This window comes from Microchirus variegatus, assembly GCF_963457635.1.
Source record: "Microchirus variegatus genome assembly, chromosome: 8".
NCBI classification, from domain to species: domain Eukaryota; kingdom Metazoa; phylum Chordata; class Actinopteri; order Pleuronectiformes; family Soleidae; genus Microchirus; species Microchirus variegatus.
Window position 1 is genome coordinate 5,317,403 of NC_139809.1, and position 18,790 is coordinate 5,336,192.

The window sequence follows — 18,790 nt, forward strand, 5'->3', positions numbered from 1 at the left end:
AACGTTTAAGATATATTTGATTTATTTTATTTGGTTAATATTTTTAAAGCAGGTATATGTGGCCCTGTGATGGACTGATGTCCAGGATGTAACCCGCCCTGCCCCGTTGCCCTGTGTCAACCGAGAATGTCTTTTTTTTTTCTTTTAAATGAGGAAGTTATAGAAATTGGATTATACATGCCACCCAGGTAATGCAGAACTCCTCTGTTACAATAAAAACAGAACAAGTTCTGCATTGGAACTTGACAGTGCAATTGTTTGGAATAACAATTACACTGTGGTTAACGCTGGTGACTTGCAGCAAGAAGATCTGGGTGTGTTAGGTTTTTTTCCAGGATCTATGGTTTCCTTCCACAGTCCAAAAACATGCATAGGTTAATTGAACACTCTAAATTGACTGTAGGTGTGAATGTGAGAGTGAATGGTTGTTTGTTGGCCCTGCAATGGACTGACTGGTGACCTGTCCAGGGTTAGGGTTAGGGTGTACCTGGCCGTTTGCCACCTGTGATTGGCCCCCACGAGCCTTGTGTGGAGGATAAAGCAGTAGACGATGACCGTGAATTGTCACTGCAGTCACAACCACCTTAGCGGTACGAGCGAGGGGTGCCACACTTCAGTTGCCAGTGTTGATATTGTCATTTGTCGCAGCATAAGCGGCACAAAAGAGCTGGCACATTCAGACTGAGACACAACTGTAGAAATATGGTTTGAATTACATTTCAATGTTCCTTCAAATGTGGTTAAAAAAATTATAATTTTAATTTTAAAATCCAATCTGGATAAAATTAAATATTCCTAAACAAACAAAAAAATTATTTGTCTGAGCAAGGCCTAAATTTTACATAAATACTTGTTTGGGGGTTAAATGCAGACGTGTCTGCAGGCTGCATCCTGCTGGCTGCAGACTCGCCGGTCCACCTTAAGAGGAGTGGGCGGGCTTAAGCTGTTCCCACCAATGAGCGGCCTCTTGACATTTAAATAGCTCCGTGTGTCAATCATCCCCTCCTCGTCTCTCCCCACCCCACCCCCAAAGTCAAACTCCCCTCACAAACCCAAGTACATCTCTCAATCGCCATATTGGGTGCTGAGAAGGTTTGCCTGGCTGCAGTTTCTCTCACCGAGGCTCGACACTGACAGAGCGGCTCCAGTTCCTGTGCACTCTTGTTTTTGATGAACCGTGGAGACGACAACTCTGCTGCCTCACGACACCGCGGCCGTTACCGTCTCCAGCTCGACGTACGCATGGCATAAGTCATTTTACGCTCGTTGTGGATCTTGCTCGGCGACGAAGGGAGATACGCTCCGTGTTTTCTCCCCCTTTTTTTGAGCCTCTCGGCGTGTGTGTGTGTGTTTTTTTTTTTTTTTTTTTTTTTTTCCTCCTCTTCTTCTTTTTTTTTCCGCGTGAAAACTGGACGCTCGCGGCTCTTTGACACGCCGCGTCTTTCTTGGTGGAGGGGAGAAAATGTCAGACGTGCGACTTTCAAACGGGAGCCCGACGCTGGAGCGGACGGAGCCGCGGGTGTCGGATCACCCGAAGCCGTCCGCCTGCAGGAGCCTCTTCGGCTCCGTGGACCACGAAGAGTTAAAGAGGGATTTAAAGGGACACTTGCGGGAGATGGAGGACGCTGCCTCTGCCAAGTGGGGCTTCGACTTCGCCAATCACACGCCGCTGGTGAACGGCAGTCTCCAGTGGGAATTAGTGGACTATAGTGACGTCCCGGATTTTTACAAGCGGTCGCTGCGGAGGGAGAAGGGCGTCTGCTCCACTGGGAATAACAATGTGGATCTAAATGGGAATCATAGCTGTGTGGTGATGGTGGCTCCGGCCGACGACAGCGACAGGTCGGACGGGCAGATGGAGCAGTGCACCGGGCTGAGGAAAAGACCTGCGTGTCACGGTATATATAAAAAAAACTAAAAAACATCTGAACCCACTTTGTAATGTTTTCACCGCGTAACAGCAGCTAGACTTGAGTGCAGCTCACACCGTCAGTGTGGGTCGCACTTGCATTTTAAACGTAATCCACACAAATATGGAACCTTTATATATATATTTTTTTTATTATTTTTAACGATGGTAAACTTTGCTTTTGCAGATGGTTCGACGCAAAGTAAGAGGTCACACACCAGCAGCAGCAACAACAGCTCAGATGAGCTTAGTTGTCCGAGTCTGAGCCACTCTGCAGAACACACACCCAGAAAGAGCAGTCCCAAAAGACTGACGTGAGGAACAACACACGCGGAGGTAAGCAGCTAATGTGTATTTTAAAAACCTTTTATTTCATCATATATAGCGACTCTTGTGTGTGTGTGTGTTTCTGCCCCCGCAGAGACACAGTGGGTCGTTTTGCTAGCGACTGCTTAGCAAAAGCAGACTTTACCTGCTTCTCTTCCAGCTGTTATTTAAATCGAAAATCAGCCCGTGTTGTAATTGTATTTATTTTTTTCATTATTATTGGTGGTGTCCTCAACCCACCTTTCCTCTGTGTTTTAATCATGGATGTTTTGAAACGCTCGGACACGCTTCTTCAAAGGTTGTTGTCGTCAGTCGCTGCCATTCATTGAGCAGCGCAGTGTAAATAGTAGTAGTGGGAGCTAAAGTGCGAGATAGTGGAGTCGTGTCGTGTTATGTTGCACTCGGGCTCGCTTCAGTGAGCACCTGGGTCGATGCAAGAAGCGTCAAAAAAAAAAAGTTGGGGTTGGAAATGAATCGAGAAACACTGCTGCAACTTTTTATATTATTATTTTTGTTTGTTTTTTAACCCTACGACTGCTGCGTGACACGGCGAGCCCGAGTGAAACTGTAAACAACAAGTGCGCAACAACAGTGTAGTAGTAACACGTCAGCAGCCACTGCCCCTCAGAGCACAGCAGTGCAGGGACGGGAAAGGGGCCGGCCTGTGTGTGCGTGTGTGTGTGTGTGTGTGTGCGTGTGTGTGTGCAGCAGTCACACACTCTGTCATCTATGGACTATGTTTTTCTTCATATTACTTATTCATAGATCTCTCTTATTGTTCTATATTTTATATATTTTAATAGTTGAGTTGCTTGCTACTATATTGCTGTAACACACCATCTGTCCATACACCCCCCCCAACACATTATTCCATAACCTTAACTATAATAACCAATTCATGCCTAATCTTCTTCTCTCTAACCACATTTCACAACGTAATCCTAACTTTAAGCAGATGTTCTGTGTGATTATTAGGACCAGGTTTTAGTCTCTACGAGGACTAACCAGATATGACGAGATCAGTGTTTATACCTGAAAAGGTCTTAAGGAACAAGGAACCTAAATGAGTACACAAATACACTTTCTCTGCACACTTCTTTGTGTGTCTGCATGTGTGTGTGTGTGTGTGTGTGTGTGAGTGCATGTATGCTCACTGGAAATTGCAGAGGAGGAAGAAGGCGTGAAATGTGTCGTACAGTGGTAGCAGCAAAATTAACTGAACTGTTAAAGGCTGCAGTGGAGCATTGACACCAAAATCATGCCCCTTTTTTGTGTTTGTTTCATTTAACTCGTGGCCAACAGTTGAGTAAATTAAATATATTTTCAAATATGTCAAATGAGTGTTTTGGATGAAAGGCCACATTTGTGTTTTAAAACAATTATGAACAATTATTCAAACATGAGACGGTGCACATGCTGATGTAACGACCACAATCTGCCAGGGTGTAATTTTTATTACTCTATTCTTGCACCTAGACTGTTGCATAGAGTAACTATCTCTAAACAACACAATTTTGATGTCAAATGTGTTAAAAAATTACTTCAGGATGTAAAGCAGGATTTTTGCCCAAATATGTGAAAATGTGTAATCTTCTCGAATATTTTGCTGTGTTGCTTTTTTCGTCTTAACCTCATATGTTTTTTTCTCCCTTCTATCTCTCCTTCCCCACAGAGCCGACAATGTACGTGTCCTCTTTGTGTGGGAAAACTCAGTGTTGGCTGATTTTTATTTTTTTATTTTTTTTTAATTATTATTATTTTGGAAGAGGAACTACACGGCATCAGAAACATATCAACTCTCCAGGAGACGGGGAGGACGCTGTTGAAGCACTGAATAGAAACACTAAAGTTGTGGCACTCAAATAAAAGTTACTGCCTCTAAAAGCAGTCAATGTAGCAGTGTGCAATTAGGTTTGATTTCCTTTTTTGCTCCTTTTTTTTTTTTTTTTTTTTTTTACTACCTGTGTGTAAATAAATATATATTATATTATATTTCTCCATATGTAGCACATAAGATAATGTTATGATTTGGAAAAAAAAAACAAATCCTTTATGTAAAAAGGTGTGAATTTTGATTTGACTTGAAGAATTGTAGTGTAGTTTGATACATGTTTCCAAAATGCTGTTTTTTCTTCTCCCTTATTTTATCCTCTGAAAGGCAGTGTGTAACTTTGACACAGTCCCTAATTTCAACGTTTTAAGACAAAAATCCTGCGTTCTTACGGTTTCTTGACAGCGTACTTTCACTCCGTCATCTTCCTTTTCCTTACTCAGCAGTGAAGAATGGTACAAATGTAGCTCTTTTTTTTTCCCTTCCCTCCTTCCTTTGGTCATTTCAGTGTCACAAAGTGCAGGTTCCTCCACAAGATATATTTCCTCAGGAAAACAACACAGGAAAAAAAAAAAAAAAAAGGTGATGTTTCTGTTTGAGTAATTTAAGTAAAATCCTATTTATTTTTTGTGATTGGTGTCTTTAGCATCATTTGAAATCTGGAATTTTATTTTATATATATATATATATATATATTATTTTTTCCCTAAATAGTCCTGCACTTCAACCGCGTTGTGATGGTGTGTTTGTATTCCTCTGGAGCTGTGAGGTACGTAGATATTGAAGGACAAAGACTGTACAAACTGCACAGGTTTCTTGACTGTATTCCTATTATTTCATCAGCCTTCAAAGGAGACTTTTTTTTTTTTCCCAAGGGTTGAATGTCCTACAATACCAAATACACGGTTGCTTTGCTATGATTGCCAACACTGCCTTTGCTTCTTAGTTGACTTCACATTGTATTACTTTGTGATAACCTAGACTTAATATTCCGATGTTTGCTCTTTTTTTTTGTTTTTTATCAACAATGTTGTTAGCCTGCTGATGATGCAAATGTGAGCATCTAAAAGCTTCCCTTTATTCTCCTGAAGTGTGGGTTATGTTCAAAATGGAGAGGAAAAAAAAAAATGGCTCGTCTCAAGAAATGCAGTCACCATGCCTGTGTATTTGTGTAAATCTTTGCAATGTACCTTTTGTACATAATTTTGTAAAAACACTGAGAAATTATACTAACTTATTTATGTCAAGTTTTTTTTTTATGTAGAATAAAAATGGGTTTTTGATTACAGTTATCCAAAGTGGCATTTACTTTATTATAATTGTCTTATTTTGTAAAAGCATATTTTTGGTAGGTTTTTGTTTTTTTTTCCCTTCTAAGGTTGCAAACTGAGCCTGATTTAAAATATTTGATGTGCATTTTGTAATGTTATAAAATGTGTTGCAATCAATTAAAAAAAAGGAAAATTAAATCGGTCTGTGGTGTGCGTGCTTTTTACAGTTCCTGCAAATTTTTACCGGTTACAAACACACACTTTGTAATTTAACTTTATGAAAATAACTGCAGAAAAAGAAGAACACCTTCACACTTTTTTCTTTTTAAATGCATTGGGGGTTTTTTCACTACATTGTGGCACAATGTAAGGACACTCCCAGTGTGAATTCAGCAGTGTCTCGAGCAGTCGGTTGATTGACACATTGGTCCTCCAATGAAAAGCAGAATGTGGAGAAATGGACTGCTTGTTGCAGCCAGTCATGTTAAGTAATTATGGGAGTGGCCTTTGTGAGCTCAGAATATAATCCTCAGCTGCAAAATAAAAAAATAAAATTATTTTACAATTTTTTTTTAACTATTTTTACAAGCTTCAGTAGCATTGTATTTCTGTGTGTGTGTGTGTGTGTGTGTGTGTCGAGAAAGTAATTGCATTTATGTATGGTGTGTTTTAACTTCTTAAATTTCCTGGCCACAATACATTCTATACACACTGCATACATAATTTTAAAAATTTAATTAAATATTTTTTACAAATATTTTTAATTTTTTACGAAATTACTGTGGGGTTTTCTTTTTGTGATGTGACCATTTCATTTAAATTATCGTTTTTTTTTTTGTGAACATTTCTTGTATAAAAAAGTCTCTCGTTGTATGACTGATGCATGCTCACAACAGAGTGCTAAGCCACGGGCGGCTGCTCTTTGACCTGTGGTAACTTGAGCACATGTGTCTCGGGCCTCTGTCACGGCACATCTGTCGCTGCAGAGTCCAGAAATTGATGCTTTCGCTAGTCAGCATCTCTCCCCTGGTTCCTCCTCGTGCCACTGCCACAGGAGGACACCTGCAGCAACTCTTGTAGCTGGATAGGTGGAGGCTATGTCTGTGTGTGTGTGTGTGTGTGTGTGTGAGCGAGAGAGAGAGAGAGAGGGGGTTCTGAAGTGTGCAGGTGGGTAACCTCAGCTCAGCCGTCCACCCCCACTCAGAGCTCAGCCTATTGTCCCTATGTGTGGGCCTTTGTGTGGAGGGCCATTGTGAGGGGCCGGGCCTGGCCACTGTTGTGTCTGGGGCTTCTCTGCTCAGACAAAGAGCCTGTCTGCGAGCCTCCACCCTGCCTAAACACCAGACAGATTGACTGACTGACTGGGTGTCTGACTGACTGCTTGACTAGGTGGCTTGCTGGCTGACTAACTGACTGAATGGCTGACTGGGAGTCTGTTTGGTTGACTGATTGAGTGGATAGGCAGGGGAGGAGGAGGAGGAGGAGGAGGAGGAGGAGGAGGACGTATAGGTTTCAACTTATTCCCCCTTGTCCCAAATGCACAGCCGTGTTGTCCGGTGTATCAGCCTCAGTCCTCTATATGCAAACAATGTTCTAATCTTTAGAAGTAATTTATGTGACTTTGCTTTCTTTATTTACTCTACACTCTTAGAAATAAGGGTTCCAATAGGGTTCTTCTACAAGGGCTGAGGTTCTACCTCGAACCATTTGCTTCTGAAAAACCCTTTCCCAAAGACAGGTTTTTTCAAATGTTCTTGGTAACACTAATGGTTCCATTAAGAACCATTTTGATCCAGAGAACCCTTTAAAACCCCTTTTCCCGAATAAAGGATTTCAAAAGGGTTCTTGGTGGAACCCTCCAAAAGGGTTCTCCTATGAGGACAAGCAGAAGAACCTTATATGGTTCTACTTAGCACGTTTATTTCTAAGAGTGTATTTATTTGTTGATTTACAACAATGACTTGTATCCATGTTCCAGTTAAACTGTTTTAAGACGTTTTGAGTAAATCAAAACTTTATTAAAGCTTGTATTCCAAATTCAATTGTCTTGATTAGTGAGAGAATGTGATTGTACAAGATGAGCAGGAAACTGAATTTATGCAATTCAAAAATTGTGTGCGTGTGTGTGTGCGTGCGTACGTGTGCGTGCGTGTTTGAGATTGAGCGCACTGAATTACTGCAAAGTGTATTTTTAAATTATCTATATTCTGTACATCACGCAACGATTAATGTCAATGCTGTGAAAAAAGGAAAGGTGTATTTAAGTATAATTTCCCCACACTGATTTAATAATTGAACAAACAAACAATGGGAAGGTTGCAACTAATGGTGCAATATTTATTTATTAGTTTCTTTCTTCCTTTTTTTTAATTTTTTTTTAATTTTTTTTACTATTTATCTGTTTTTTTTTTTTTTTACTTATTTTATTCTTGTTTGTTTTTTATATTTACAGGCTAAGAGCTACTGCACAATGTGAATTCCCCCCATGGGGGATCAATAAAGTATTTATGCATCTCTATCGCTATCTAATTACAGTGATTTGAAAACACTACAATTTATAAATCTGACAAATTTCCCCATGAATTATAATGTAACACTATATGCACCACGAACGGCCCCCAATAACAGGCTTATTAGTCATTTAGTGACTTGGATGTAACAGTATCGCTCCTTGCATTAAAAAACAACTTTTACAACAAGAATGTCCCTGCAAGCATTCCTGTAACACTCCATCACAGTCACCCAAACAAAACCGCAGTTGAACTCGAGGAAATTCCAGTAAGCCAGTCAATCAGACGTGGACGGCATCGACCGCCTGTTCCTCTCTCTGCAACATCTCGCATCTGCCAAGAATTCACACTTCCTTGCAATATCAACAGAAACAGGTTATCTTTTCCTGCGAACCGCCCCAGCACTTAATATAAAGCCACAAGTTCCTCCCTATGTTTCCTGCCCAGGCCACAACCCACGTCATCGAGATATTCCCCTGGCACCTTCGCTTCTGAATGAGGGGAAAGAAGTGCCCACAAACAAACACCTAACATCTCTCTCTCTCTTTCTGGTTCACCTCCCCTGTTTTTTTTCTTCATGTCTTTAACAGGCTGTGATGCAGGTCAACTTCTCAGCCTCTGTTTTACTGTAGTGTTATTATTATTTGTGTCAGTGTGCGTGAAATGCCATGAGTGGACGGGTGTTTGGATGTTTCCCTGGATGGCTCGATTGGATTTTTAGAGGCCAGGAGAGCTGTATCAGTACGGGGGAAACTATTTCATTCAATAGCAAAGGGCAATCGCGTCACTGTGGTTTCTTAAAAGCTGTGGTGTGTGACATGCAGCATGTAAAAGATGTGTGTGTGAGAGAAAGAGAGAGAGAGAGCCTGAGGATGAGTGACAGGCCGGGGAGGAGGGGAAGGAGAAGTTATAGGTGGGGGGATGGAGGGGGGGGGGAGACTGCAGAGCTCAGGATGACAGATGTGCATCTGTGGTGCGTTCTAGCAGGGGGAGAAAGGGGGTGGCGGCGGTAACGCTCATTAAAGCAGCGCACCTGCAGCCTATCAAAGAGCCTTTATCTTTTATCAAGGCAAATCTGCTCAAGCACGTAGCATGAGACGTGAATACAAGCAGCAGGCAGCGTGCCGCAAGCTGACCGGCCTTCGCTCTGCCTTTATCTCCTCGCTCCTCTGACCAGTGCGTGGTACCTGGCCCAGTAATCCCATCAGGAATTTTTCCAGAGATGCAATAAGATGCGTTTTGGCTGAGAAACAGAGGAGGCACGTCCAGGCAGAAACATCTGTGCACACAGACACACTTTTCTTATCTTGCTGTCAGTCTCACAGTATATATATATATATATATATATGTATATGTTTTTTTGTTTTTTTTTGAATCAGTGAATATTAGGTAACAGTATATTTTGATTTTTAAAAACGTACAACTACGTACAACTGATTGTGTTTGAGTCAATAATTCAGTAGCGAGCCAAACACTGATTATTGTTTCCATTTGTCATTTTACAGGAAAACAGTGACAATGCAGATTTTACATTTTCCAAATATCCAAATAGCTTGTTTTGTGAGACAGCATAGGAGTGTATTTCTCTGCTTTTGGGGGAGGCACAACCCAGAGAAAAGCCATTGCTGTGATGACATTTTGGTCAGTCCTCACAACCTGAACTGACGATCAGAAGGGCTTTCCCATAACGATGACGCTGACGCTGGTGACGACAATATGGGTGTGTGCGAACGCAATGACTGTTTCACATGCATGATGGTAAATATTTCAATATGATGCAACAGTTTGTAACATTTGCAGAAGTTGTATGTGGCAATTATTCCAGTCAGTCAAAAGTACATCTTACATCAAATTACATCCCATTCAAATCGCCAGGACCTGCCCCGATGTTGAAGCCACTGACAAAAGAGAACTTTGTGGGTTGAAAAAAAAAAAAAAAAAACGAGTGAAAAATTGTCTTCAGTGTTGTTTTGGACTGGTACCAGAAACGCATCGACTTTCCACTTTTCACGTGCAATGAATTGGCCCACGTTTGCTCGTGTGTGTGTGTTTTTTGACCTGCCTCTGCTGCCCTCATCAGGAGGCTCACCAGGAGGGGCCTCTGCACTGCACAGTCCTTCGGCTCTGGTGTTGAAAAGATTCCTGCCATGAGTGAGCATGTTCTCCAACACGGAGCTTGATGAGAAAAGCAGACTCCTGAAAAAGGCACCTCTGCTTTTTTTTGGACATCCATAAATGTGCTCTATTCGTTCGCCAATATTCAATTTATTTGGTCTGTTTTCACTTACGTTGTTGCTGTTTGGGGGGAAAATTTTGAGCTGCTTTTCTGTGCAAATGTAACAACTAGAGACAGGTATAACTTTTAATGCTTCTCATTAAAACCCTGCTGCTCTCCTAGTTCTGTCAGTGAAGGAGATGCTTTAAAAGAAATCACATGCACGATAGAGAAAGGCTGATCAGGAATCTGATCTTTAAAAAACCCTCACTTCTGAGAATTACTGTGTATTATAAGACATGTAACAGTGAAACCATATTCCACTGAACCACATGACATGTTTTTCAAGTAATGCGTAGGCCTTGTGTTCATGTTCAATTTTCACTTCCCTTTTCTAATTAAATATAATTTAAATATCTGTTATATAGCACCAGATTAATGCCAGACTGACGTATATATCACTTCTGTGTTATTGTACAATAGCTGCCCTGCTCGCTTTCTTACAGTAGCTCTGTGCAGCTGTCCACCATGCTTAACATTCTGCCTCGGCTGGCCAAACACCAGCACACCACTGAAGTCCTTCCAGTTTCGAGGCAGGAATTCTCTCCTCGTCTGAGGGAAAATGCCACAAGAAAATGACCTATATACCACAGGAAGCCTCCTGCCAGCCTTTCTTTGCTCCCTTTGCCCCCTTTTTGAAGTGTGCTTAGCCCTCTGCGCAAGTCCGCAGCAGCCGTAACAACACATTAGCAGCAGTCACACTTTAGCATGGCCAGCCATGGGTGTGGTTTCTATTGCTGGCTGGACCCAGGATGTGAAACTGAGCAACTCAGACAGATCTCTGGATCTGAAAGAGGCTGGTTTGTGTTGTTGTTCTTGGCTGCCCGAGTTTTCCTCTGGTTATGGGGAGGGGTTCGCCATGGTGAGCCACAGACATATGGTTGAGAGAAATCTCGTAAGGCCAAAGGTCACAGGGGTTCAATCTGACCTCCTGGCCTCCTGGTTGATTCATTATCCCACGGGGTGATGTCACCGTGCTCGGTCCAAACAGAGATGGGGTCAAAGGGCGTACTGTATCTGTTGTGAACGGCTGCACCAAAAAAAAACTGTTTTCTAAGTCAGGGGGGGATAGTTGAGACACCGAGGTACTGTGAGGCCTTTTAAAAGAATAAACTTTCCCGCTGAATCATAGAAACCACGGCAATACTTAAGTAATATGAGGGCATAGCAATTTTCTGCTTTGATAAAACTGCTTGGACACCATAATCATAAAAGTATAAAAGTAAATTCTGTTATTCTTTCGCCAGTAAAAAAAAAAAAAAATCCCCACCACAAACATCTCCTGCAAAAACTGGGATTTTTTTTTTCCATTGGTGGCACATTAGTATTTGACTTCAACGGGATCACAGGTGTGTGTTTATTGGGTGTTTCATGACAGTTCTGAGCCTAAGGACTAAGCCAATCAAAGTGAACTGGAACACTCTATTTCATGCCCGAAGACCAAAAAAGGGAATGTCAAATATTCTTTGGTCCAGAGATGCAGGGGAGAGTGAGGAGGTAGAGCAACTGTCTTCTAGGCAACTGCTGGCCCTTGGCTATTTAGGGACGGCTCCTGACGGGGTGCCTGGCATCAGCTGCTGCTGACATTGTTTGTCACAATCCTGGTGGATTCAGTACACACACACACACACACTGACACACACACACACCTGTTGACTCCTATCTGCTTTCATATAGCACTGCTGCGCCTCTACACGCCCGGGCCTCTCTAGACAGGTGGCCTCCAAGCACCCCCACTGTGGGCAGGCATGGCCACACAGCCTGACAACTACCACCCGTCCACTAGCTATGACCTCCCTGCTGAGCCTTATGTTTTTTTTTCTCCTTTCCTTTCCTTTTTTTCCCCCTTTTTTTGTGGGCCTTGGCCATCATGGGTACACAGTATGAGCTCCATATCCAGGCAAACTAAGGCCTCATTTATACTTGGCTTTTCAAGTACCGAGATAAAACACAGATGAGATTCAAGACGCTTTATTTTGTTGACATCAGTTACTGCTATCTACACTACGTTAAGAGGGAATTCTGCTGTATTTAATGTCATCATGGCTGTGATACAGCTCTACAAATGCTATGTAATAGTTTAAAATAAGAAGCTACAACAGATGTGTTTATTTTTTTATTTAATCAGTTATATGGCTCCACCAACAAAAATATTTTCGACAACTGGACTCACTTGATTGTTGCCTGGCAACATAAACAATGAGCATATTCTGCGAGCTTCACTTTAAAGCAGGTTGTGTCAACTACTTTGATTCATGTACATTTATTTGTATGTTTCCATTAATTGTGCAACCAGGAAAAAAATAGTGGCTGTTGAGAGCTCATTTGGTAAGTGCATTTAATGATTACTATGAACACCAGTGATACATGGGAGGCCTCTTGTCCACTCAAATGACTTGCTAACTAACTGTCAACTTTCCAAAAAATTAGTGAATCACCGTCTTTTTTAAATGATGGGTGTTTTCCTACATTTTGAAATAGATGTGTCAAATTTTGGACAAAAAAATTGCCAAATTTTGGACAAAACATTTTTTGTCAAAAAAAAAAAAAAAATTTTTGGACAACATAGTATAGTATGACGTTTTTGTTAAATTTTGGACAAAAAAATGTTTTCAAAATAAATTGCCAAACTTTGGACAACATAGTATAGTATGACGCTTTTGTCAAATTTTGGACCAAAATTTTTTTCCCTAAAAAAAGTTACATTCTGGACGACATAGTATAGTATGACGTTGTTGTCACATTTTGGACCAAAAAAATGTTTTCAAAAGAAGTTGCCAAATTTTGGACGACATCGTATAGTATGACGTTTTTGTCAAATTTTGGACCAACCTTTTTTTTAAAAAAAAAAGTCAAATTCTGGACGACAAACTGTGGTATGACATTACAACATAGTATAGTATAACGTTTTTGTCAAATTTTGGAGCAAATTTAAGGAAAAATAAAAAGTCAACTTCTGGATATCATACTATAGTATAACGTTTTTGTCAAATTTTGGACCAAAACTTTTTTTTACCAAAAAAAGTCAAATTCCAAATACAAAATTTTCTTTTTTGAAAAATTGTCACATTTTGGACGAAATAGTATAGAATGACGTACTACATAGTATAGTATGACGTTTTTGTCAAGTTTTGGACCAAAAAAAGTTTTTCAAAAAAATTGTCCGCTTTTGGACGACATAGTATAGTATGTCGTTTTTGTCAAATTTTGCACCAAACTTTTTTTTTTCAAAAAATGGTGACATTTTAGACAACATAGTATAGTATAACGTGCTACATATCATAGTATTACGTTTTTGTCAAGTTTTGGACCAAAAAATGTTTTTCAAAAAAATGGTCAGATTTTGGACGACATAGTATAGTATGTCGTTTTTGTCAAATTTTGCACCAAACTTTTTTTTTTCAAAAAATGGTGACATTTTAGACAACATAGTATAGTATAACGTACTACATACCATAGTATGATGTTTTTGTCAAGTTTTGGACCAAAAAATGTTTTTCAAAAAAATTGTCAGATTTTGGACGACATCGTATAGTATGTCGTTTTTGTCAAATTTTGCACCAAACTTTTTTTTTTCAAAAAATTGTCACATTTAAGACAACATAGTATAGTATAACGTACTACATTGGTATGTCGTTTTTGTCAAATTTTGGACCAAAATCCTTTTTTTCAAAAATGTCACAGGTATGTGCCTCATGATATTGTGTGACTTTTACGACAACAACATATTTTCTTTGACTTTCTTTAGACAACATGCTATAGTATGATTATAGTGACTATGATGGGACTTGAACCCACTGTCTTTGTATTATAAGGGCAACGCCTTATCCATTAGGCCACTTAGCCTCAGAGCCACATTGACACATTTTGATTGTTGCCTGGCATTTCAGACATGCTATAGTGTGAGTTAAAAAAATTGTCACATTTTGGACGCATAGTATAGTATCACATACTACATATTATAGTATGTCGTTTTTGTCAAATTTTGGACCAAATTTTTTTTTACCAAAAAAAGTCAAATTCAGGACGACACAGTATAGTATGACCTTACGACATAGTAAAGTATGACGTTTTTGTCACATTTTGGACCAAAAAAATGTTTTCAAATTTTTTTTCAGATTTTGGACGACATAGTATAGTATGTCGTTTTTGTCAAATTTTGCACCAAACTTTTTTTTTTTCAAAAAATTGTGACATTTTAGACAACATAGTATAGTATAACGTGCTACATATCATAGTATTACGTTTTTGTCAAGTTTTGGACCAAAAAATGTTTTTCAAAAAAATTGTCAGATTTTGGACGACATAGTATAGTATGTCGTTTTTGTCAAATTTTGCACCAAACTTTTTTTTTTCAAAAAATGGTCACATTTTAGACAACATAGTATAGTATAACGTACTACATATCATAGTATTACGTTTTTGTCAAGTTTTGGACCAAAAAATGTTTTTCAAAAAAATGGTCAGATTTTGGACGACATAGTATAGTATGTCGTTTTTGTCAAATTTTGCACCAAACTTTTTTTTTTCAAAAAATGGTCACATTTTAGACAACATAGTATAGTATAACGTACTACATATCATAGTATTACGTTTTTGTCAAGTTTTGGACCAAAAAATGTTTTTCAAAAAAATGGTCAGATTTTGGACGACATAGTATAGTATGTCGTTTTTGTCAAATTTTGCACCAAACTTTTTTTTTTCAAAAAATGGTCACATTTTAGACAACATAGTATAGTATAACGTACTACATATCATAGTATTACGTTTTTGTCAAGTTTTGGACCAAAAAATGTTTTTCAAAAAAATGGTCAGATTTTGGACGACATAGTATAGTATGTCGTTTTTGTCAAATTTTGCACCAAACTTTTTTTTTTTCAAAAAATTGTCACATTTTAGACAACATAGTATAGTATAACGTACTACATTGGTATGTCGTTTTTGTCAAATTTTGGACCAAAATCTTGTTTTTCAAAAATGTCACAGGTATGTGCCTCATGATATTGTGTGACTTTTTCAACAACAACATATTTTCTTTGACTTTCTTTAGACAACATGCTATAGTGTGACTATAGTGACTATGATGGGACTTGAACCCACTGTCTTTGTATTATAAGGGTGACGCCTTATCCATTAGGCCACTTAGCCTCAGAGCCACATTGACACATTTTGTTTTTAGCTGGCATTTCAGACATGCTATAGTGTGAGTTAAAAAAATTGTGACATTTTGGACGCATAGTATAGTATCACGTACTACATATTATAGTATGTCGTTTTTGTCAAATTTTGGACCAAATTTTTTTTTACAAAAAAAAGTCAAATTCAGGACGACATAGTATATAGTATGACCTTACGACATAGTAAAGTATGACGTTTTTGTCACATTTTGCACCAAACTTTTTTTTTTCAAAAAATGGTGACATTTTGGACAACATAGTATAGTATAACGTGCTACATATCATAGTATTACGTTTTTGTCAAGTTTTGGACCAAAAAATGTTTTTCAAAAAATGATCAGATTTTGGACGACATAGTATAGTATAATGTACTACATATCATAGTATGACGTTTTTGTCACGTTTTGGACAAAAAAAAAAGGTTTTTCAAAAAAATTGTCAGATTTTGGACGACATAGTATAGTATGTCATTTTAGTCAAATTTTGGACCAAATTTTTTTTTTCAAAAATGTCACAGGTATGTGCCTCATGATATTGTGTGACTTTTTCAACAACAACATATTTTCTTTGACTTTCTTTAGACAACATGCTATAGTGTGACTATAGTGACTATGATGGGACTTGAACCCACTGTCTTTGTATTATAAGGGCAATGCCTTATCCATTAGGCCACTTAGCTTCAGAGCCAAATTGACACATTTTGTTTTTACCTGGCATTTCAGACATGCTATAGTGTGAGTTAAAAAAATGTCACATTTTGGACGCATAGTATAGTATCACGTACTACATATTATAGTATGTCGTTTTTGTCAAATTTTGGACCAAATTTTTTTTACCAAAAAAAGTCAAATTCAGGACGACATAGTATAGTATGACCTTACGACATAGTAAAGTATGACGTTTTTGTCACATTTTGGACCAAAAAAAAGGTTTTTCAAAAAAATTATCAGATTTTGGACGACATAGTATAGTATGTCATTTTAGTCAAATTTTGGACCAAATTCTTTTTTCGAAAAATTGTCACATTTTGGACGAAATAGTATAGAATGACGTACTACATAGTATAGTGTGACGTTTTTGGCAAGTTTTGGACCAAAAAAATGTTTTTCCAAAAAATTGTCAGATTTTGGATGACATAGATTCAAGATTCAAGATTCAAGATTCAAGATTCAAGATTCAAAGTGTTTATTGTCATATGCGCAGTAAAGAAACACGTTTCCCTGTACAATGAAATTCTTACTTTGCTGTCCACTCAAAAATACCAGCATAAAGTAGAAAGAAATGTTTTAAAAAGTATAAAACGCATAAGAAAAAATAGTAAATAAATATTACCAAAAAACAAAAATAGTATACTATAACGTATTACATATCATAGTATGACGTTTTTGTCACGTTGTGGACAAACATTTTTTTTTCGAAAAAATGGTCAGATTTTGGACGACATAGTATAGTTTGACGTACTACATAGTATAGTATGACGTTTTTGTCAAGTTGTGGACAAAAAAATTTTTTTCAAAAAAATTGTCAGATTTTGGACGACATAGTATAGTATGTCGTTTTTGTCAAATTTTGGACCAATTTTTTTTTTCGAAAAATGGTGACATTTTAGACGAAATAGTATAGAATGACATACTACATAGTATAGTATGATGTTTCTTTCAAGTTTTGGACCACATTTTTTTTTTCTGAAAAGTTGTCAAAGTGGGATGACATAGTATAGTTCTACGTTTTGGTCAAATTTCGGACAACATATTACACTTTTTTAGACCAAAAAAAAATGTTTTTCAAAAATAAATTCTAATTTTGGACGACATAGTATAGTATGACGTTTTTTCAAAATGTTGAAAAAAAAAAAAAATTCTCAAAAGTTGTCTACTTTGGATGACATAGTATAGTTTTACGTTTTAGTCAAATTTCGGACGACACATGTTGCTTTTTTAGACCAAAAAATGTTTGTCAAAAAAAAATTGAATTGAATTGACCATAATTTTTATTTTATTTTTTTAAAGTCAAAAAGTTTTTTAACCAAAAAAAAAACAAATTCAGGACGACATAGTATAGTATGACGTTTTTGTCACATTTTGGACCAAAAAAATGTTTGAAAAAAAAATTGCTGAATTTTGGACAACATAGTATAGTATGACGTTTTTGTGAAATTTTGGAGCAAAAAATGTTTGTAAAAAAAAAGTCAAATTCTGGACGACAAACTGTAGTATGAAAAATGTCATAGTATACTATATCGTAGTATACTATGACATTTTTGTCACATTTTGGACCAAAAAATGTTTTTCAAAAAAATTGACAAATTTTGGATGACATAGTATAGTATGATGTTTTTGTCAAGAAGACACACTAAACTATGACTTTTTATCACATTTTGTACGACATACTAAAGTATTACTTTTTTAGGTCATTTTGGACAACATACTAAACTAGAAAAGCACTCGGTGTGCGCCAACTTCCGCCAATGCCGCTCAGTTACGTTTTGGGAGGAGTAACTAGTAACTGTAACTAATTATTTTTCCAACACTGAGAGTTATCAGATTATAACTAACAGAGGCTTTATAGATGGCTATAATATGGTTTAGGTGCCAGGATCAAAGATCCCATGGACAACTAGCAAACCTAAGAAAGTCTAACATGAGCTCCTGCTCCACACAAACTCTAGGCGTGCCAGACGTCACTGTCCGGTTTCTGTGACAGTGTGTCCTTTATGCTCTCCTTTAAACCGCTTTCTCAGATCTTCTTTTAGGTTGTTCTCCTGTGCTCCTCTGAGATCAAACTGTTTTTGAAGTGGGAGACTCTCTCTTCTCTCTGTCTAGCCTTAAGATGAAAGAGGCGCATGGAGCGAATCAGAGTGGCCTGTGCAGACAGCGGCAGCCATGGGGTCTCTTTTTTCCCTCTCCCTCTCTCTGCCAAAATCCCCCAGCAGTGATAGAAACCAGAAAAGGACAAAAACCAGTGGAGCTCTGCGGCCCTCTGGCCCACGTCGTCTCTCTGCCTAATTGAAAATGACTTTGCTCTCTTCCAGGGCTTCCCCGTATAATGCTCCCGCTGTCCTTCTCCAGTCTCTCACTCTTTTTCCCCTGTTTGTCCGCCCCTCTCTTGGGGCAAACCCCCCCCCCCTCACTCTCAGCACTGGACTGTGCTGATCTTGGGACATCCCCAGTATTTTTTGGCCTTTGACGGCAAATATAATTGAGTGGTAATACGAGACATGTTCTCCTTTTCCTCTGCATGCCTTGTTCAATGGGTTATGGAATATTGAAGTTTAAAGTAGGCACGGAGAATGTGTTATTTTTTCTTTCTCCGTCTCCCTTTGTGGTGATTGCAGTGTGAAAGGAATTTAGTGAGATGGTGAGATGAGGAGATTTTTTTGGGACGGAAACTCCGGCCCATGACTTACCTTGACCCAACCCAGCTCAGAAAAAAAGTATCAGACATGGTTTCCACCCTCCAGTAAAAGCAAATTATGGAACAGATGAGCCGG

General features: G+C 38.5%; 1 protein-coding gene across 1 annotated transcript; it reads left to right on the forward strand.

Moving 5' to 3' along the window:
* Positions 1–1,094: 1,094 nt before the first annotated feature.
* Positions 1,095–5,509, forward strand: cdkn1bb (cyclin dependent kinase inhibitor 1Bb). Its single transcript, XM_083893904.1, has 3 exons — positions 1,095–1,898; positions 2,097–2,245; positions 3,909–5,509. The coding sequence occupies exons 1-2, from the start codon at positions 1,463–1,465 to the stop codon at positions 2,225–2,227; spliced, it is 567 nt and encodes a 188-aa protein (XP_083750030.1). The 5' UTR covers positions 1,095–1,462; the 3' UTR covers positions 2,228–2,245; positions 3,909–5,509.
* The last annotated feature ends 13,281 nt before the right edge of the window (positions 5,510–18,790 follow it).

Coding starts and splice junctions, on each gene's coding strand:
- cdkn1bb (XM_083893904.1), top strand. CDS start 1,463: ATGTCAGACGTGCGACTTTCAAACGGGAGCCCGACGCTGGAGCGGACG. Junction 1,899..2,096: donor GAAAAGACCTGCGTGTCACG/GTATATATAAAA, acceptor TTGCTTTTGCAG/ATGGTTCGACGCAAAGTAAG.